The sequence below is a fragment of the Eschrichtius robustus genome, chromosome 1 (assembly GCF_028021215.1).
Source record: "Eschrichtius robustus isolate mEscRob2 chromosome 1, mEscRob2.pri, whole genome shotgun sequence".
Lineage (NCBI taxonomy): Eukaryota > Metazoa > Chordata > Mammalia > Artiodactyla > Eschrichtiidae > Eschrichtius > Eschrichtius robustus.
The window spans coordinates 37,446,872-37,469,772 of record NC_090824.1 but is presented as its reverse complement, the minus strand read 5'-3'; the positions used below and the strand labels follow the sequence as shown (position 1 = coordinate 37,469,772).

General features: G+C 40.6%; 1 protein-coding gene across 4 annotated transcripts in view; it reads left to right on the top strand.

Moving 5' to 3' along the window:
- Positions 1–22,901, top strand: part of SYNE2 (spectrin repeat containing nuclear envelope protein 2) — a 273,887-nt gene that overhangs the window by 223,355 nt on the left and 27,631 nt on the right. For all 4 annotated transcript variants that reach the window (XM_068544299.1, XM_068544308.1, XM_068544289.1 and 1 more), the window contains 6 exons: positions 454–688; positions 3,652–3,846; positions 5,829–5,954; positions 11,444–11,599; positions 13,741–13,899; positions 14,608–14,774. In XM_068544299.1, coding sequence (XP_068400400.1) covers positions 454–688; positions 3,652–3,846; positions 5,829–5,954; positions 11,444–11,599; positions 13,741–13,899; positions 14,608–14,774 — 1,038 coding nt within the window. The remainder of the gene's footprint in view (positions 1–453; positions 689–3,651; positions 3,847–5,828; positions 5,955–11,443; positions 11,600–13,740; positions 13,900–14,607; positions 14,775–22,901) is intronic.

The window sequence follows — 22,901 nt, the reverse complement described above, 5'->3', positions numbered from 1 at the left end:
GGGAAAGAAATAGTTGAGTAGTTGCAGAAAGCATGTTCTTTATTGCTGAAATTATGTAGCATACAACCCTCAAGTAATCGATAACATTACAAGGGACCTACCTGTTCATCTGTTTCCCATTTATCCCATGTTTAGTTTTCCATAAAGCACATGGCATAATCTGTGTTAAAACAGCTTACGTTTGTTTAAGGCAGTGGTTGTCATGCATCCCAGCAAAATACTAGGCCATGTGCAATTATCTTGTGATAAACGCCTTTCACCAACCCACACACTGCCCCTGCCCCAGCCCCAAGTTCCCCATCATGTTTACGTTGAATGGTGCTCAGATTTAAAGAAGTTTTTTTCCATGTAAATTGTGCACATAAATAGCAAATCTAAGTTCCTATTACACGTTGATAGTTATTTTTTCTACACGTTGATGTCAGAATTCTCTAACCATCTATTTTTCCCAAGACCGGAATTTGTTTGGAAGTTCACGAGGCTGAAGGAGCGGTGGCAGAGCGCCGCCCAGGGCGTTCGGCAGAGGAAGAGTGACATCGATGAGCTGGTGAGCCAGTGGCAGTACTTCACCACCTCCGAGGGGGACTTGCTCCACCTCCTCGCCTACACCAGCCACCTGCTGTCTGCAGTGAAGAGCCAGGACTGCTACAGCCTCCACCAAACAAGAAGTCTGATCCATGAGCTGAAGGTAGGACGTGCACAGCAGCGGTGTGGGAACTACAGGGTGCTCTTTATTTGGAAGATGTTCGTCCAGCTCAAGTTTTGTGTTTTCTGTGACGTTCAAGTGTGCTTTCTGCGATGGGAAGGCCAGCTGGTCATGGGGACCCTACTCAGCCTTATCCTTAGCCTTGTGGGGTCAGAAACCCAATCTTATCCATTCATCCAGAAATAGTGAAGCTCTCTTGGGCTGTGGGAGTAGAGATGGACTGGAGATGGGTAGGTAGAGTGGGGAAGTTTGGGGTGACAGACTTTTAAAGCACTGACTAATGTATAAATGACTACCACGAAGTAGTAATTTACAGTGGGACTCCTGCTTACTCTTGAAGGGTGAATTCATTTAGGCGACAACGTTTCCAATCAGAAAGTTGCTTGATGAGCACAGGACTAGAATAATTAGTTGGCAGTTCCCAGGGCATGTTGCATTGAGCTATCAAACCACACTTCACTGTAGAGTGACAGCTAAACAAAACAGCACCCTTCTGAAATCCTTTGCTTGCCTCATTCATTTATCTAGGCTTCAGATATCAACTGAGCATCTGATCTTTGCTGGTCACTGTTCTAAGTGCTGGGTATACGGTGTGGACCAAGAGAAGACCTCTGTTCCCCTAGGGGCAATCAGACAAATCAATAAACAAACAAGAAAATACTAATTTGTCTGATTGGTGGGGGAAATCAGACAAATCAAAAAATAAAGGAAATATCAGATTGCAACATGGCATATGTAGGTCATTAAAACAGGGCCGGTGATGGAGAGACTGGGTGACTGCTTTAGATTGAGTCATCTCTGGGGAGGCAACATTTAAACTGGAACCTGAATGACAAGAAGAAACCAGCTGTGCAAAGATCTGGGGGGAGAGCCTTCAGACAGAGGGAAGAGTTTTCCTGAGTCTCCAAGATGGGAACAAGTTTAGCAAAGCAGAGGAAGAAAGAAGGCTCATGTGACGAGTGTAGCCAGTGAGACAGCAGTGATGGAAAATGGACTTGATAGGCAGTCAGGGAGGAGCATTTTGGAGGGAGGTGAGGTAGCTGGATGACAGTCTGGATAATAGGAAGCCGTTGAAGTTGGAGGAGGAAGCAACTCGATAACGATTTGTATTTTTTAAATGTCCTCTGGCTGCTCTGAGGAAGGTGGTTTGGGGGTTGGTGGGGGTCAGAGAAGAAGCAGGAATGCCAGTGTACTACTTCTTTATTGCCGCATCACAACAAACATTTCTTATTCTCTCTCACAGTTCTGGAGGTTGTCAGGGCTGTTAGGTGGCTCTTGCAGGGGGCTCTCAGGCAGTTCTGGTCAGATGACGGCTGAGGCTGGACTCATGTGAAGGCTCCCTCACTTTCATGTCTAGTACTTGAGCTGGAAAGGCTCAGACAGCCAGGAACTGGAGCAGCTGGGGCTCCTTGAGCTTTGTTCCCTGTGGGCTCTCCACTTGGAGGCTTTCGGTAGCCAGACTCCTTACATGGCAGCTCATGGCTTCAAAGGTGCATGTCCCAAAAAAGATAGATCCAGAGAGAAGCTGTATTGCCTTTTTAGACCTAGCCTCAGATGTCAGCCACTTCCACCATCCTCTGTTAATCAAGGCCATCACGCATGCCCACAGGGATTCAAGAGGAGGGGGGAGAGGGAAGGTTCTAGAAGAGCATGTGGGGCTGGTAATATTGTGGCCACTTTGTGAAAAATACAGTCTGCCATAACTCGTTAGGCTATTTCAATGGTCTTGGGTAGTTTTTAGGATGGATAAGACAAGGGTGATCACAGTGAAGATAAAAAGACTATGTTTGTAGGTAGGGTTTACAAGACTTGCTTATGGTTTGGATGTGGCAGGTAAATAAAAATCTAAATCCAGATGACTGTAGGTTTGGGGTTGAGCATCTTGGTGAATAGTGTGCTGTTGACCAAGTCAGGGGAGACTGGACAAGAACCAGGTCTATTGATGAGTTCAGTTTGAAGTGGCTAACAGACATGTATCACAGTGGCTGTGTTGAGCAGTACTGCATATTAGAAGGACAAGTGTGGAGGGGCGGTGTGTTCCTTGAATTGCAGTTTTTCTTGTGTGTGTTTCTCCTTTGCATTTGGGTTATCCTCAGTATTCTCAGAAATATCTTTATAAATCAATGCTCTGTTGATTTTTTTTTAATATCAGCTTCCATTTTGGAAAATGCCCATATTATGTCTCCCTTGAGAAATTTGAAAATAAAGGAAATCATATATGCAACAGAAATAAAAGCTATTTAATTTTTTCTCCTGAAACCAAATGCTTTTGGAAATATAAAGTTTTTACTTCATTTTTGTATTATAAATACCTAGTTTCAGTCCCTTTTAAAGAAAAGCCTATGTGATATCCAAATGGAATTTTTTAAAGCTATTGCTTTAGTATAAACACTGATGTGTATATTTATGTGCTTAAGTGTCTATTTTTGTATTTTTACCTTTTTTGTTTGTTCTCTCCTTTTAAATTTGTTTAGCATAATGTGCACATTCTTACCTTGTGGGTTAGGAGCAGGCTGACTCTTTATACCCTAATGGTAATGGGTATTTGCTCTTAATATCGGATCTAATACTCCAGTCATTTTCTTAATACTCTTGGATTCATTTATCTTGTAGACTTTTATTCTGTGAAGTGTATTTTTAATTTCTCTATGCTTCTAATCATTATACTAAAATCTTATCTCTTACCAACCCTTGGAAATTATTTTAAGAACACATCATTTGGTAGTATGCTGTCTACTCAATAAAAATATTAGCCTTTGATGTGAATGAGTTTGTATGTGTGTGTGTGTGTGTGTGTGTGTGTTCTAACCAGATTTGTCTAATTTATACCTAGTTTAACATTTAAGAGAAGCTCTGAAGGAAATACACACAAATGCATGCAGAGAGTCACATTTTGATCACATCAGAGGTTTAAGCAAATTACTTTTCTTTTTTTTTTTTTTAAGAATAAAGAAGTCCATTTCCAGAGGTGGCAGACAACCTATGCACTAACCTTGGAAGCTGGGGGAAAGTTACTGAACACAACTCACCTGGAAACTAAAGAGTCAATTGACAAGAGAATCAGTCAACTTCAGGACAACTGGAAGGACACAAAACTCCAACTAGGAGAGATGATTAAACAGTTCCAGAGCATTGCAGAGGTAAACTCACCATTTACTTTTCTGTTCATGATATTCAAATACAGTACATAGAATTTTTGTTTGCTGTATGAAGATGGGAATGATTTTAGGAAATCACAATATTATGGGTTTTCCAAGGGACGTTGAGTCCTACTAATCCACAAATCATGGTAGTTACTTGATGTAAAATAATAATACAACATTGGAAAAGCTCAGTGGTAATATCTAAATACTTGAGGTACTATTTTATATTTACCTTTATGAAACAGGAAACTAATTCATGTTCAATGGACGTTCAATACCCAAAGCTAACATTCCACATATGGTCTGTCTTTGGGTATGGTATATGAAAATAAACACAGTGATACTTCATCTTTCTGCTGCCTTCAAAGAATACACTTTTCCGTATAACTGAATTTCCCAAATAATTTATGATTATACCTTTAAGAACCAAAATGCTTTCTTTTGAGTGATTATTAGGAAAATCATTAATATTTTATTATGCTAAAATATCCCAAGTTGTTCTCAAGGACTCTGAGCTGCTTTGAACCTGCCCCTGCACTGCTACGCTTTTTGAGTTCTTATGTGGTTTTTATTGTTTGTCTTTCTTTCTATTTAATTTTAAGCTGTCTATTTTTACTTTTTATTTCCCTGAGTATACTTACTCCTTATAGCCCACTCTTTAATCTGTTGTGTGGGTACCAAAACCAGATAACCAAGCTTGTCAGAGATGTTTTTCTGAATACAGAATAAATATATGCTGAGTTAGGGCCTGAACATCTCTCCTGTGAATAAAGTATCTGAATTTTATTTGGCCTGTACACTGTGAAATTCATTAACTTGCAAACATTTGTTGAGCACCTGCCGTGTTTGCAAAGCAAGGTAGTAAATGCAAGTAAAGGTTTGGTGGAAGAGATAAGGACTCATAGTTTTGTTTTGTTTCTCCCTTCACTTTCTCCTTGGTTATGTTCCAGAGAGTTTATGTTGTGAGATAAGTGGCCTCTCCTTAAGTGAGGTATTAGCGTACAATTGGACCAACCCAAGAATATTTGTGTCAGTAGTACTGAGGAATAGAGTAGTGTTTGAGTCTGTGTTTGTCTATTTTTAGTAACTTCAGGAGGAGGAATTTTAGTAATATCAGGAATAGAAATTTATCTTAATGGAGTAAACCCTCTGTACTTGAAAATACAGGCAACTATTTGCTCAGTAATATAAGGTTTAAGGAAAAGAGCTGATATCAAAGAAAGGCATCCACAGGGAAACTGTAGCCTTAGGTTGACTCTTGATTAAGCTACTTCTAACTGCATGTCCTTGGACCAGTCGATTTTCTCTGAGCCTCAGTTTTCCTATTTTAAATGTGATAGTAACACTTGCGTCTGTCTGCTAAGCTTATTATAATTACAGTGAGATAATGAAGTTGATAAGCTTTGTAAACTATAAACTGCTTCAAGCAGGAGGCGGCAATCAGAGCAGTGGTAAGAAATGGAGAGTGAAACTTGGCTGTGAAAGGGTCGCTAAAGCCAAGCTATTTCTAGAAGGGGGAAGGGAGAGGGCAGAGGGATGACATTAGAAAAGAAGACAAGAAAAGTGGTTGAGTGCTTTTGCTTTTCAGTGCTATTAGAGCATATACCCAAGACTGGAAATGCTAAAAATTAATCCTTCTAGTAGGCTTTTAAATGTGAACTTTTCCAAAACGAAAATAGAAATAAGTTAGCTAGGTCAGAGATGTGGGGAGGGAGGAAGAAATATTTCGAAGCCAAAAGCAACCCAGTGGTTGAGATGAGTGAGCCACACGTAAAGCTGCAGAGAGGCGTAAAACCATCCTGCTGTCCCATATGCTCTTTTAGACCACAGTCTGCTCAAGACAAGGAGCTGGGTTTCTGCGTGATTTACAAAAAACACATTTAATAGAACAATTACATGGATTAAATTAATTATCCTATTCCTACAATTCATTCTTAAACAACAAAGTACTTATCAATTTTAATACTGTTTTCAAACAGACCTGGGACCAGTGTGAAAAGAAAATCAAGGAGTTGAGAAACAGGTTGCAAGTTTTAAAGGCACAAAGTAAAGACCCTCTTCCAGAACTTCATGAGGAGCTCCATCGAGAAAAAGAGCTGATTAAGGTATTGAAATCTGAAGTAGTGTTCAAGATAATCACTCAGCTGTTTTCTGAGACACTGAAGTGTTTGTTTGCCTTTCGATGTCTGTGTGAAACTAAGTCTTCGTTGTCCAGTTGGAAAATATTTTGCCTATCTTCTCTCTAATACACCTTCCTGGTCGCTAAAGCAATTAGAATCAATGCTTTTTGAGATCCATGTGTGAAGATGAGGAAGATTTTGCAGATCATCTTCTTAGGATTTTGGGGGTTTTCTCCTTCAGGTCCTCTTTCTGTTTCTCCTCTGTAATTTAAGATGTGGCCTCTGAGATTACATTGAAAGTTGTTCCCTTATCAAATGGCCTTGTCTTTGAAATGAGAGTAAAGTATGACTGAAGAATTCATTTTTTAGACGACAATAGGTTGGGGGTTTTGCTCAAATATAACAGTTTTTGTAATACCTTCCAAACTATATTCTGCCTAATGGATACCACACTAGCAAAAATTCCTGGGTATGTTAAGACTTAGCAGAAGACAAGGCAAACTTACTGATAGGAATGTGGACCAGTTAAATTCCGAGGTCAGGAACTCCCTACATCTCTTCCCTTTCTGCAGGTTTGATGTTGGAAAGACATCAATAGCCTAATGGAATAAGGTTTAAAAAAAATTTTTTTTCTTCCTTCAGTGACTTCAGGGGTCAAATTGAAAAAAATTAGGAAGAATTGAGTAGTCTCATACTTCAAGCTGTGCTGGAAATTAGTGTCCTCCTTCCTGAACCTTTTTTCTTCATTGTAAAAATTTCTAATGTGCAAAAAAATTCTAACAACAAATAATATGACAACTACCATGAAACCATCAGCCAGCAGAAAAATAAAACATTACAAATACAGTTCAAACGCCCTGTATGATCTCTAATGTACTTCCCCTCCCCAGAGGAATCCACATCCCTGAATTTGGTGTCCTATCATTCTTATGCATTTCTTTATCATTTTACTACATGTGTATGTAGATCTCAGTGGAATGTAGAAGTACTACTTTTGTTTTTAAACTTTATATAAGCAGCACCATTACTCTATATGTAAGTCATAAAGATATACTCCTACGTTTCCTTCTGAAAATTTTCAAATTTTGCCTTTTACGTTTATACCTTTATTCAGTGAAGAATTGATTTTTGCATATGTTTTGAAGTAAAGAGCCGATTTTTGTTTTATTCATACGGATGACCATTATCCAGGTGCCTGTTTACTGATTAGTCCAGTGTCCAATATCAGGTTTCCGATTATGCATGGTTTGATTCTTGGTTCCCTGCTCTATTCCATTGGTCTGCTTATCTCAGCTTTTATACCAAATTATCCTGCATACTGTGTTTTATTAGAACAGATCTTCATTTCAGGTGTGAGGTACCCATCCCTCATTCTCCCACTCGAGTGTGGATATCCTTGGTTCTTTGATCTCCCACAGCTTTAGAAGCAGTTTGTCAAACTATAAGAAATCCTGATAAGAGTTTTAATGGAATTGTGTTGAATTTATAGACTAATTTGGAGGAAATTAACATCTTTTTGACATTGAGTACTCCTGTTTCTTAATATGGCATATTTCTCCTTTTATTCATGTTTAGTGTTTTATAACTTTATGTAGTATTGTACCTCTTTTGTTAGATTTATTTCTTGGTGTATTATTTTTGAAGCTATTGAAAATACTGCCTTTTTCTAATTATACTTTCTGTTTATTACTGATGTCTAGAAATGTAACTAATTTTTGTGCATTGATATTATATTCAACCATCTTGCTAAACTCTTGTTAATTTCGATAAATTGTCTTGTCTATTCTTTTGGGGGTCTGTGAACACAATCACCATTGGTGAATAATGACTTTTTTTGTCTCTTCCTTTTAATTCTTATACTTTTGTTCTGTTCTGTCTACACTGGTCAGTACCTCCAGAGCAGTGTTGTTAAAAGCATTGATAACTGGCCCCTATGTGTCAGTCCTGATTTTAAAGAGAATGATTCTATCATTTCACCATGAAGTGCGATTTTTGGTGGTGATGTGTTAGTAGATGCCTTTATTAGGTTAAGAAGGTTCCTGTCTGTCCCTGATTTTCAAAGTTTACTAGATCAGTCTACTGATCTAGACTTCAGTAACAGATGAGAGGATTTGGAGTCCTTCTCTGAGTTGACACATAGAGTTTCCTTCCATCAAGTCCAGAAACCTGTGCAGAATGTGAACCATAAACCCATGAGGAGGCATAATTTTTCCCAAGTAGGACACATCTCAGTTTCCACTGGGATCTTTTCAACTTCCATAGCCTCAGCATTCTATTTCTCAGTGGAAAGAACTGGGGAGATAGGCCAAGAGCATTGAGTTCATTCAACCTGTGACCCTATTCCAAAAAGATCCCAAGTAACCTGAAGCCTGTCTAGAACAGTGTTTAACATCCCTCAGTCACTTGGGTAGATACCTAACCATTCGACCAGTGTGACCTTTACTTTCCTCCTTAGGAAATTACATTCCCATCACAGCCAAGTTGATGCATGGAAAAATTGCTTTACATGTTTATATGTGTCTGCACATATATGATTTCTTTATATGTTTATAAAGAAATGCGTGTGTGATTCCTTTATATGTTTTATATACTAACTTTCAGTATTATGAAAACTGCTATCGCTATAGTGGGCATCTATGTTCATAAAACTTGTCAAATGATTGAGCCCTTAGAACAGTTTTATTTTCTTAAATAATTGTTTACTGAAATATAGTTGATATACACTATTATGCTAGTTTCAGGTGTACTACATAGTGATTTGACATTTGCATACATTATGAAATGATCACCACGATAAGTCTAGTAACCGTCTGTCCCCATAGAAAGTTATTACAATATTATTGACCATATTCCTTATGCTGTATGTTACATCCCCATGGCTTATCTATTTTATAACAGGAGGTTTATACCTCTTCATAAAATAATTTTTGAATAAGTAATATGGTCACATGGTTCAGAATTCAAAAGGTACACATGAAAAATTTTTCTCCCATCAGTTTCTCTCCACGGAAGCCGCGTTACCAATTTGTTGTGTATTCTTCCAAAGATATTCTATGCATATGCAGACCAATATTTATATATATACACATTCATTTTTTGATCCTCTTTTTACCCAAATGGTAGTGTAGAGAAATGGGACTTGACAATCCCAATAGTAACTGAGTCCACAGGCAAAGACTTAAATGCTGTTGTGCTGTGTTAGAGTCCAGTCAAAGCCTGTGCAACACACCACTTTATGTAGTCAAGTTTTAAATCACGTGTCATATGGACAGTTGGAATTTTACAGGTACTTTTGCAATGTAGAAAATTTATCTAGTTAAATTAAGAAAGGGAAACTTATCTGACTGACATGTTCTCTTTTGCAATTAGTTTGGTAGCAAATCTGGAGTATTTTAATTTAAAAACAGAAGCACAGTTTTTGAAATGTTTATAGAAATAAGTGAACGTCAGCCTTAATAGACTTCCACAGTAGACCTCACTCCATATATTGTTTCATTCCTTGCTTTTTCACTGAATATTTATGAACATATTAAAGCACTTGATACATACTGCCAAATTCTTTCCTTTCAATCATACATTTTGATATTTGAGGACTTACTATACACCAGGCCTCTTGGTAAGTGCTTGGTGGGCAATGCATTGGTGGGCGATGCATTGGTGAGCAATGTTGTCATGGCCCCAGCCAGTGGGGAGCCGATAGTCTAGGCTACTGGAGAGACAGATGTTAACCAGAGTCCCACTGTATGCGTGCATATATATATGTGTGAATAACTGTAAGCATGGTGAGTGTTAGAGGGGAAAAGGACAGGGGGCTGTGAGAGCAAAAAACAAGGGTCCCAGTCTCATCCAATGACTCAGAGAAGACTCCTCTGCGGAATTACCTGGTCTGAGATCTGAAAGTGTCGGTAGGAATTAACTAAATATATCTGGGGAAGCATCAGGGTGAAGGACTGGGTAGCATTTCAGGCTAGTAACTAAAGAACAACAAATTTAAACAATAACTAGGAGTCATTACACATATTAAACTTGCCCCCCAAATACATAAAACTCGACACCAAACAGGATGTGGAAAAATATAGTCATTCCTTTGAGGACACAAGTTGGCAGTATTTATTAAGAATCATAAAACGTCCATATTCGAAAGTTCTACACCTGTTAATTATCCTTTCAATTGTGGGAGGAAACCAAGTATCCAAACCAAAATGGATTTAAACCCAGCGGCAGATAACTTACAGACGCCTCCCTCTGTGCAGGCATCTGAGCCCACACTTCTGAGCAGGAAACGCTGTATGAAGTTCAGCAGCCTTCTGGTCTGTAGAGTCAGTGAGTGGTCAGCCTCTGCGTGTGACTTGCCCCCTTTATGTTATGAAGCTGGTAAAAGTGTTCCACTACAGAATCTGCTCTCATCCTCTTTACTAGAATCATGAGGCTAAAAGTAGGAAACAAAAATTTAAAGTGATGGTTTCTCCTCTGATAAAGGTGCTATTTCTGAATCTCCATGCAACCTTTAAAAAGAATCCTCCAAACCATCTTATTAAATGTAAATCCTTGTTGGCAAGTTATGAAATCATGCCAATGTAGCTTTTAGAACTCTGAAAAGCAATCGGAGTTAACTGATTAATCAGAAATCACACTGATTTCTGTTGTAAATGAAATACTCTCTTCTTTCAGATTTCAATAGACAGGTATGAATAGAGATCCTTAAAATGTGCCAAAATAGAAAGAATTGGAAGCACAATAAAAATCTGGAGATCTCTTGAGTGTTTGGGCTGTTTCATTTTACCTTCTCTCTTGTGAAAGTGATTATCTTGATTAAGTCCTGGAATTCAAAAATGTTTTAATTTGACCAATACTTAATTTTTTAAAAAATAAGTGTTTCCAGGGCCAGAGGATATTTTCTGCTAACCCATCTCTGGCAATTATTAGGGAACATTTTTTTTTCTTCACTTATATTCATTCTTTTTGAAAGTTAACCAGAAGAATTCCCTTTGAACAGAAGCTGTTAATATGATTGCCACATAGCAACAATGCATTTCTTAAGGTGTTTTAAAAAATGGGAAATTACATTTTATACAACGTTCTGTAACACAGTTTCAGGATTAAAAGTGAGTGTGTATGTGAGAGATTGTTGCTAGACTCCAAAAATACTTTCATCAAAATAAAGGTAAAGACCTACTTGAGTTTAACATAGAACTAAGTGTATAAAAGTCTGAAATACCTGAGGAAGTGAAAATAAAGGTAGAAAAGAGTTTTCTTTTGAGAAAATAGGTGGTGAGGAATTGGCCAACCACAGCTGCAGACGCTGGCCCTGGGCTGTTTCTCATTCAGAAGGTCCCGCCCCCTTTCCTGGCCTCCCCTCCCCCAGAGTCCAATCAAAGTATTAGCCTACAGGTTTGGAAACAACAGCAGCTTGAGTTGAAGAGGTTTTTTTTTTTCTTTCTTTCTTTCTCTTTCTTTCTTGTGATTAAATGCAGGAACTAGAGAAGTCTTTGGCTAACTGGACTCAGAACTTGAAAGAACTTCACACTATGAAGACCGACCTAACCCAGCACATTCTTGTGGAGGACGTAATGGTTTTGAAAGAGCAAATAGAGCATTTGCACAGACAATGGGAGGACCTCTGCTTAAGAGTAAGTCAGTTAACTGCAGGGCACGGCTGTTCTGAAGTTTATTGAAATGTCTCGGAAGGCCAGACAAAGTAGAAAGAAGCTTAATTTCATTGAACCGGGAGGCCCTTTTCAATTGGAGCCCAGGCCAGCCGCTGCTCCTTTAGAAGGCAGCAACATTGTTTAACAGATTTGACCCTTTGTTTCTCCAGCGCTCAATGCTGGAACTTTGCACACTTTTAATGAGCTTTTTTAAAAATCACCTTAAGTGGTGGGGGAGGGGAGGATTGCCATCTTGAGCAGCTGCGCGCACTCTGCCCTCTGTCTTGTATGGACGACAAGTACCAGTCGTTGTCTTAGAATCAGGACTTCAGCAAAGAGGTCTCGGCTGGCCTTAAGAGCAGTATCTCTGCAGTATGTGTTCTGGGCCCAACAAACAGTGGGAGATGTACTTAGTGCCAGGCTTGGGGTCATTATATCTGAGAACTCTGCATTCGCATGCAATCCAGTGTTTATTTCAAGTAGCTGGCTTTGAAAACTCTCTGAAAGAAATGATCAGCTGCTACACTTAGTATCTCAGCAGATCACTTCTACTGATTTAAGAACTGGATTGTGGTTAAGGTGACAGGATCAAGATGAATTAAAGGGTTCAAATAGATCTTTGTTTTAAGAACAATTTAATTCTAAGAAAAGTAAAGTCCTTAATCTCATTTTTGTGAATTAAGAAGAGATGTACTTAAAAGTTGAAATTCACAGTTTTGAATGCATTTTAATAAAATTAAAATGTTTTCCTTCTTTGTTTTAGTATTTAATATTCACCATATACCCATAATTTTAAACGTCCTTTTAGAATTTTTATTCAAATTTTATATAAAAGAAAATATTTAGACTATGTGAAAGGTATTCTAAAAGTTAAGGAAAAAGCAGACTGGAACCCAGATGTTCCTAATTGTTACCATTATGAAGCCAATCAGAATGATGCTGTGCAAAATGCCAGGCTTTTAAAAAGCTGAGATAAATAGATGCTCTGAAAAACAGAAACACAAAACTTGGTGTTTTAGGAATAGTTTTTTGAGCCTTCTTAACACATCTGGTGGGTGGATGTACAAGCATTAGATATTTTTGCCTCACTCTGAAAAGAGCAGAGGGTTGTTTTTGTTTTGTTTTTTGTACATAGCAAAAAAATCTCCAGGAGTTCAACCTTGGTTTCCCCATTTATAAAGTGGGACGTTAAAAGTTAACCAAAAGAACTCTTAGCTACCCCTTTTATCTCTAAAATTCTAAAGATTTCTGAGACCTGGGAATACTTTTGTACATTTGGAGAGGCTGATTTGCATTCTTTAAATTTGTATTTATTTAAGTAATAAAGTTGAACCGTGTAAGGAGGAAGAGCCTTTGCTGATGTTAGCTTATGCGTAACGGAGCATTGGGTATTTGGGGATCACCCTGCTCACTGCAGACCAGTATTTGATTCCATTTCCATGGTTTCCATCCAAAGCCATAGTGCATATTGGGAAGGTGGATTAAATGAGTGATGCGTATTGTTTTATTTTATTTTGCTTTGTTTTTGAAATTACCAGTAAGACATTTAAATGACTTTAATTTTCATGATCCATTTGCATTACAAATGTTAGATTTGTGATCAAGATGGTAGTTTTTAAATTAAATAGGCAGGACGTTGGCCTTAAGTAAGAATAAGGACTTGATCATTTTTAAAAAAGGAAGGATTGGGGTCATAAAGTTATAAGTTAGCATGTAGCAAGCAGTAAATAAATGTATACTGAAAGAATAAGGAACAGAAGAAATTTGGGTGATGCTTAAAATGCACTCATCTAACCTTCACGTTTCTAACTTTTAATATACCTCAGTAATAATAGATATATATTGGATAATACTGAACCCTTTTGGTCAGTTACACTTCAGGTACAGTCTTCTGTTGTTACTGTCGTTGTTGTTGCTTTTTATGGCATTTATCAAAGGTGTAAGGAACTTCTGTTAAAATTAAACCCTAGGTCTTCAAAAGGCAAAAACATAATAATTTAAGTCTATAGGACCTCTGATTAAGATGAATGAAATTCATTGTCCTTTTGATGGGGAGAAGGGAAGAGAAACTCCTTCCTTCCTTCCTGCCTATACTCAGCTGCCAAATGCATTTTCATTTCCAGGTGGCTATACGCAAACAGGAGATAGAAGACAGACTCAATTCGTGGATTGTGTTCAATGAAAAAAATAAAGAGTTGTGTGCATGGCTGGTGCAGATGGAAAACAAAGTTCTCCAGACAGCAGATATTAGTATTGAAGAAATGATTGAAAAGCTTCAGAAGGTAAGCAGGAGTCCCCAGATGGGTACGGTTATGACCACCACGGTATTCTCTGCCTTCCTCACTCCTAGGCTCAGAGCTGTATCATGTCGTAGGCCCGTTTCCAATGAGATGGGAAAGGTGGGCATGGTGCTGTGTACTGAGGGGGGTTGCTTTCTCTTGGTTAGGAAGTCTGGCCAGACAAGGGGCTCGTGTCCCCTTAAGCTTCAGTTCACATCCCAGGTGAGTTATGGTTTCTCTAGTTGTGTTGTTAAGGAGCTCCCCAGGCCAAAGGAGAAAGGCCAACAGCAGTGGGGCTCGTAATTGTGAAAAGGTCACTGATTCCTACAGGGAAAGGAAGAAAGAGCCTTCTGGCCACGGGTACCCCCAATGCCGCTCAGTTAGCCCTCAGGAAAACTCTTGCTGATATATCAGGCTAATTTAGTTAGACTCAGTAGTTCTCCACTCCCAAGTAGCTTAGGTTAGAAGAACTCTGTGAGGGAAACCAGGGCTTTTGAATTAAGAAAGTAACTACCCCCTTATATATCACACATGCGCTGAATGGGCGTTGTTTGACTTTTTAGCTGCTCTCCGCAAGAGTTGCATTAACAGGTGTGAGAAGTGTTTTTATTTTTTAAGAAATTTCAAGAGGCACAACTGTGTGTTTGTAGCTGGCAAAGAAGTGAATTTTCGGTAGTGATTCCGGCTTTGTGTTTTGGTGCCCTATGCCAGGACTGCATGGAAGAAATAAATTTGTTTAGTGAAAACAAGTTACAGTTAAAACAAATGGGCGACCGGTTGATCAATGCCAGCAACAAGACAAGAGCAGCTGAGATCGATGACAAGCTCAACAAAATTAATGACCGTTGGCAACATCTTTTTGATGTCATTGGATCAAGGTAAGAAATGGCCTAAAAATGGATTCCTACTCCCTAGGTACAGTGGTTACTTCACAGATCTAGAAACTGAGCCCCATCTTCCTCTAAGGTAACCCAGCAGTTTTATAAACTTACAGATAAAGGCAAAGCTTGGTAAAAATGGAAATTCTTATTTCAACATTATAGGAAGATTATATTTTAGTATACCTCACTTCAATTTTTTTTTCTTTAGCTTAAAACTTCACATGACTTAGACTAGGTTTAAATAAGAGTTGGTCCTTGAGGAGGTGTTATTTAGCAATTCTCACACTGCCTTAGGGCTTGCGTGTCCCCCAGATGAAATCATGCCTGCCTGCTCCTGCTTGTATGTGACAAGTGCAGGTAGGTCAGGGAATAGGCCTGATTTCTAGGTGCTGCTTCTGGAGGTCCCCAACTGCCCCCCATGCCCCCAACACCACCACCACGGGGGCTGGGCACACTCAGTCAAGGCAGGGCTTCTCTGCAGGCTTGCCGGGTGTGCCAGGTCCCCAGTGGGCATCTGGTCCTAAGGTGTGGACTAAGGAGGCACAGCTGTGACTATAAATCAAGGCTATCCAGTGCTTGTCAGAAACAAGGCTGATCATTTCATCTCCCCTCACAAAATAACGATGACAGTGCCATTCAGACTTTTAAATGTCTTCCGTCTTCAAATTCTCTGCCCAAAGACAGACCCCGACCAAAGTATTTTTCAGTTGTAACCTGGCACACAGAGAGCAGTCACTTGGCTTTGGGGCCGTTCATGCAGCTTTGTTTCCACTGGCCGAGCGAGTCTTTTACATAACAGAGTGCTTGGAAATTTTGAACACGTATATAACGTGGACTATACAGGAGAATCCTGCAAAGTAAACGAAGAACCGGGGAGTACTGAAAATAAAATACTCTTAATAATTTGGCATTTCCTTTACCTCATTGTTTACTGTAAACCATAAATGAACCTAGTTCAATCAGCAGATGCACCAGGCTAAGTGCTATGAGAATTACAGACCAGGAAGTAAGATGAGTCAGTTACATTAATGGAAGCAGACGTGCGGGCAGGTGTAAAGCCAAGTGGTCTGAGAGCTCAAATCTCATCTTCCTAGAGTTGGGGTGGGGATTGGGAGGAGCCTGATAGAAGAGCAGTGTTCCCAGATGGTCCTGAATAAGGGGTTGGGATTCCAGCTCTACTGGTGGCAGAAGGGGGAGAAACATATGCTGTGAGCAAAAAGGTACAGGGTAGTGCAGAATAGGAACTGTTCAGGAAATTATAAGAAGCTCCATTGGCTCAAGTGCAGGAGATGAAGCTTTTAGAACGGTAGGTTGGGGCTAAGTCTTAGAAGAGCTTAAATCTCAACTGAAGACTTGTCCTCCTAAATAAAGTTTGAGTCTTTCACAGTTTTTTTAGAAGGGAGGGTCTGTCGAAGATAAATATTAGGGTGATTTGGCTGGCAGCATAAGCTGGGCTGAATTCAACTTCTGTCTACTGCCAGTTGGGGGAAAAAAAAAAAATCTATGGAAATCCATGATGGTAACCCAAGCAAGGATTAAGAGCACAGACTTTGAGCCAGTCCTGACTTTACCTGACTTCCACTTACCATGGAAACTTGTAGTGATTTAACCTTTCTAAGCCTCAGTTTCTAAATCTGCAAAATGTGTCTCACAGCACTGATTACATCAGAGGCTGCTGTGGGGATGAATGACACATGTCTCGCATTTGGCCTGGGACCAGCACGTGGGAGCCAGTATTTATTGAGTGGTTATTATCATTGTCTTTCCCTAAGAAGACTTTGAGACTAAGTAACATGTTTTTTTAATGGAAGGGGATTCCCTCGCTTAGATCTAATCGTGAGAGGTCTTTCTTCCATGAGAACAATGTCTTTGACTATCTTATTTCCAGTGCTTAGAACAATGCGTCAGATATTTGTTGAAATGAATGAATGTTCCAGGACATAAGATTGTCATCATTTCTGTTGGGTAAATTGTGTCTGGTATGTCTTTGTCGTCATTGTCTTTATCGCCAAAGTCTTCTTGGGCACCTGGCACTAATCAAGAGTATGAGGACATCATACCTGTTCTTAGATCATTCAGGAGCAGGATCTAGATTCTGCTTCCTGAGGACTAGAGTGATGATTCATTCTTACTCATTTGTGCTTTGGTTCTAACACTTCAGAGTTTAATATGCTGCTTGCTTTCCTCCCTCCTCTCTAACTGCCTGTCTTCAGCCAGTTCCTTGGTGGGAAAGAGAAAAAAACAGCAGGTGAAATTTCAGTGGTCTCTTTGGAAGGAGCAATTGGCAAAATAAGGAGTTGAAATAATAGCAAATATATTGGCTACCAGCTGTATTCTTAACAATGTGCTTTTTATGTACAATTTCACTTAATCTTGACTATAATTCTGAAAGGTAGATACCATTATCCCATTTTACAGATGAGGAAACTGAGGCACTGAAGTTAAGTAACTTGCCCATGGTTACATAGTCAGCACATGAGGCAACCAGGATTTCTACTCAAACAGTTGTGTTACCTCCCTGCTAACCCAGACCCTTGTGGCTTGTTACATTGAAATGAGTAGAATATATTGAAAACCTAATCCCTTCAAAACTGAAGGACTAGGGAAGGAATAACTTGTTTTACCTTAAAGCAAAGGCCAGGCTGAGACAGATGACTGATAGTCTAGGAAACTCTTGGTTGACTTAACGCTTTAGGTGAATCTGTGGGTTGAGGCAGCAAGCTTGAACCTGCCATAAATTGGCCTCACCTAGAATCAACTCCTTGTCTGATTGCTGACACTCATTGCATGGCCATCAGAAAAGCAGGAGAGCACAGGCTGCAGAATTTGAACCATGCTGATCAGAACCTGCAGCCCTGCAGGGTATACTAATGGCCTTATTTGCCCAGAGAATTCTGGACACCATTTAACCGTCCCTGTCCTGCTCACAGTGTTCTGCTGCTTCATTCCTGTGGCAGGGCACAGCACCTGTTGTTAACAAGAGGAGGGAAGATTGGGAGGGAGACCAATCTTGAAGTTTTGAAGCAGGTATCCAGCTTCATGACTTCAAGGTTTTAACTACAAGCCTTTGACTTAAAAGTTGGGGATGGTGTTCAGAAGTTGAAGACCTCAATAAATCAGGTTTAATTCACTGGAAAAAAAATGAAAAAGACCCGTTGTTTTGGGTTCATTCTCAGCAAAATAGAGGTAAATTTCAAAAGAATTGATAAGACATGGAGGACAAGGTTACTTAAATGCACATTAAATTTACTGATCATTTCAGGTAGTAGGCTCCGTTATTTGGTGGATAGGGGAAGAACCCAGTGTTTATTTTTTTAAGGGCCAGGCTCATATATATTATTTCATTTCATCCTTGCAACAACCCTGCAAGGTCAGTATTCTCCATTTTACAGAGAAGGACGTTGCAACTCAGAGAGGGTAAATAACTGAGCCAAGGGCAGAAGCAATTCTGCACATGGTGGCACGGAGCCAAGGTCTTTCTGTTCCCCTGCACCATGCATCAGAAGAGCACTTGGCTCCTTTGAGACTTTTAAAGGTGGTTTAGGTCTTCACTGGTGGCGCAGTGGTTAAGAATCCGCCTGCTAATGCAGGGGACACGGGTTTGAGCCCTGGTCCGGGAAGATCCCACATGCTGTGGAGCAACTAAGCCCGTGCGCCACAACTACCGAGCCTGCGCTCTAGAGCCCGCGAGCCACAACTACGGATGCCTGCAAGCCACAACTGCTGAGCCTGCGCTCTAGAGCACGCGAGCCACAACTACTGAGCCCATGTGCTGCAACTAGTGAAGCCCACGCACCTAGAGCCTGTGCTCCACAACAAGAGAAGCCACTGCAATGAGAAGCCCGTGCACCACAAGGAAGAGTAGACCCTGCTCGCCGCAACTAGAGAAAGCCCGCGCACAGCAACAAAGACCCAACGCAGCCAAAAATTAATTAATTAATTAATTCTTTTTGGAAAATGTGGTTCATCAGAATTTTTCTAAAATCTAGTACTCAATATAGACGTTACTGTTTACTCTAGAGCAGTGGTTCTCAAACTTAAACATTCATCAGAATCCCTGGAGGCCTCCTGAGAACATGGATGGCTGGACCCCACCTCCAGAGCTTCTGATTCCGTAGGACTGGGTAGGGCCAAGAATGTGCATTTCTAACAAGTGCCCAGGTGTTGCCAATAGTGCTAGTGCAAGCAGCAGAGTGAGGTGACACAGTGGACTTGCCACTTACGGTAACCAAGTCTTGCAACCTCTGTAAGCCTGTCTCCGTGTTGATAAACTATGGACAAGATTCTGGAAGAAAAAGTACCAGGACAACGATGGGTCTGTCCATACACACGCATGCCAGCCTCCGGTGCAGCGCAGTATGGCTGTGTGATAGGGGAGGAGAGGGAGGGTGCTTAGACCCAAACCACTGTTTTTCCTCTGCTTGTAAAGTGTTTTTCAGCTTCTGTAAAATCCTTAAAGAATCTAAAGGACACATCTCCTGAAATAACCAGATGATCGAGGAGACTGGGGTGCCTAAGTCAGTCTTAATGCTGATTTCCTCACATAAGGTCACATGAGGCCCTGATGTGGGCACTAAAATGCACAGAACTGGCTCTCCATCAGAATTGCCGCAGGAGCTTTTAGCATTCCTCATGGGCCCTTGGGCAGCTTCTTGCATTTGCGACATCTGAACTGTTATAAAACATGCTATTAGTTTCTTCCACAGAAAGGTCATTTGAAGCACTACATATTTTTTGGTGAATGGTGTGATTATTATAGAACCCAATCTGATTTGGTGACAAATATTAATTATATCCTACTATGTTTATTGACAGATTAAATGAAGAGTTAACTTTTTTTAAAGGCCGTTTCCTATGTTAACTTTATTTTTTAATTAATTTTTGTTGAGAGTATAGTTGCTTTACAATGTTGTATTAGTTTCTCCTGTACAGCAAAATGAATCAGCCGTACATACACATATATCCCCTCTTTTTTGGGAGAGTTAACTTTTTTTTTAATTGTAACTGTTGCCTCCTCCTCTTGCCCATGTTTTCTTAGATAATATCTTTGAAAAGTGACCCAGCAAAACCTGGATGCAGGAGAGATGACTGAAGTACAGAAGTCGTTTTTCAGAATGACCGATATGTGTGATCCGTGTTTTGGAGGCAGCTAGGTTACCTATTAATAAGAACAGCTTAGGCACAGGATGTTGGGTGATGGACCAAAGGATGCAAAGTTGACCTGCTTCAGCCAGCACAGACTAAAGCCCTGAAAAGAGGGTCCCCAGCCATCAACAGGAGTGATGCCAAAGAAAGCCTCAGCTCGACACATAACCTCACTTATACGTACCTTTGATTTCAAAATCCCAGGAGTTGAACTCCTTAAAGATTCATCTCCTTTTGTTTCCCAGACCCCCCTCCCCATTTCATTAATCAAAGCCTTCACCTTGCCCCGTGAAGCAGGGGCCCTGTGTCCTCAGTGAGTGACCGTCTGGTTGTTCATCTTGGCGGGGCCTCTTCAGAGACACGGGGTTGGGGGGCTCTTTTTAAAGACTCTTTCTAGCAGCTTGTGAGGATGATCTGGTCAAAGCTTTCAGTGCCCAAAAGAGATGAGACAACTGAGTGGAAAGACATATCTGTTGGTGTTGGCATCATCGGTGATTTTAATTTTCTTTTTATCTGTATTTACTAAATGTTCATTATGGAAAAAGGAACACGGGAACTCTTTTTTTTCTTCTTAAAAAATGTCATGAATGTTGTTACCTTTCTCCTAATTTCTCTTTGGTGGTAGCATCATTTAATAGACTTGGCATCCTTAAGCCAGTGTTACGAAGGAGGGACGCACTCTGATGTACTACCTTATGGTCCCTTCCTATTTAGACTAGATAGCTCTCTTGCTATCAGAAAGATCAAGTCCATGAAAAAACTTTTTAACTAAGCATAATTTTCACATTTTATCTACCAACGTGAAAAGCCCACCTGCTTTATAATAGTAGCAATTAAAATGTTGTCATTTAAGCTCAGCAGTTATTACCATGGCAACTGTGTGTTAAGATTGTTTTTCCATCCCTTGAAGAATGGGCAGAGAGATGTGTGCCTTTTTAAGCCAATACGTTTTTCATTGCTTTCCTTTTATCTGTATTTTCTCAAGGTTACTTTGGAAGACCAAACAATGCTGCTAGTCATAAAGTTGACTTGCTCTGGTCTTAGCAGGTTGCCTGACCCAGTGGGACTGCAAGGACTTAGAGATTTGTGGCACAGGGAGAGCCAGATGTGAGGTCGGCCTCCCCACTTTCCTTTTTCCTTCCCGTCACAAGTCCCATCGTTCCACCTCTGGAGCAGGTGGCTCCTGCTCCCGGGCCCTGCAGAAATGCCTTCCTGAGGGTCGGGGAGCTTCTCCAAGGAGATAGCAGCCATCACAGGATCAGTGAGCAGTCAGGAGCCTGGTGTCCAGCATCAGGCAGGTCCGGCGTATTGAGCCTTGGGGTAGCACCAGGGACAGCCAAGCATGTGGACACAAGTTAGATGCTGCCTTTGGGGAGAACTGTTTCCACATCTGTATTCCTAATTTCACTGGTCTAGAATGTGCTTGGTGTGTTTCAAGGTGGGGATGTAATAATGGCTAAATGTTGGGCCTTGGGGACCCATGAGAAATTATTGATATCATTGAGTCTCCAAATAAGGCTGAGACTGAGCCTGAAAGGGGCTTGGACACAAACCAAGGGTGCTTCACTAAGCAGAGCCACTCAGGGTCATGTAGAGAAGCACGGATAGGGACGTGGAGGAATTTTCAGATACTCAAATTATGGTAAAACCTAGGAGGGACTAGCAAGGAAAACTGTAAAATTTCTTCCTTTGCAAAGTGTTGAACTCCATTTGTACTACAAGATAGAATTATTATTATTATTATTATTATTGCAAAAAAGCAAAGAAATGGACTAAATAAACTCTCTGCTCCTCCCAAGCCAGGATGCACAGGACTGAAAAGGCAGGGCAGAAAACCTCCTGGGGAAATTTCTTCTTTAGGAGGAAGCCATTCCTGTTGGACTCGGGGCTTCAGATTTCCCCATTGCTTTTAAACCTGAAACAGAGACATTTAATTTGATGAGAACAGAAATCCTCGTTTCTGTGCCCCAAATCTTACATGTTTCTTCCCTGCGTTTATAGCACTTCATAAATAACCCATAGCCAAGATAACACTGGGACTTTCTTCCCCCAGCCTTGCAATCCTGTAGCGTCAGAACAAAGACTGTGTGTGTGTAAGAGAGGCAAGGGCTAGAGATATTTGTTTATTGGAAGGAAGAAAACTGAGATTAAAAATTGCAGTTAGCAGAGAAGCAGGTCTCTTCCCTGCCTACCGGCGCTGCTCTGTAGCGGCGAGCGAGCCGTGCCCGCGGGAGCCTGCGGGAGGGCGGCCTGTGCAAGATGCTGAACCAGTGAATGGAGAGGCCGCCGGGCGGGGGAGGGGCCGCCTCGTCCCTGGGAGGTGGAGGTGCAGCTGGGAACTTGGAGGTTTCGCTCAACCTAAGGAATGATTTGTTTCTCATCAACAGTAAGTGCCATTTTGGTGATCAGTCCTACATCTGGGAGCGGCAGCTGCTGTCCCTGTGTGTCTCGTTTTCTCGCGCTCTCATGTTGGTTACAATAGAAATTACCGATGAGATGGAGGCTTTGGAGTGTGTGTGCTCGGCCATCGGGGGATGGGTTCTTTCCCAGTGTCAGCATGCGTGTGGTGTCTGCAGCCAGCCTTTGACAAGCAGGGGAGAGAAGTGATTATGCTGTGTGGAAAATGGAAGTCCTCTGGCGACATAAATGCTTCAAAGAGGCGATTAGCTCAAATGTATTGTAATGTCCGTGCCCTCAAATCAGGGCTTCGAGATCGTGGAGTAATTGATTGTCTTACTACAAAGATGTTTAGTCATTTACAAAGATGCAATTGTGCAGAATTTGCACAATGTTTTTAGCAACTGACAGCTGCCCACAGGTCTGAGTATCTGTTTCAGTACAAATGCAGATACCCTACCATCTCAGTTTTCCTTTTTAAGTTATGCTGTCCACATGGGCATGGGAATTTTTTTTTAACTTACGCTGGTGCAGGGCCTTAATAATTTTAACTGTAGACCCTTTAGCATGGAGAGAATAGGA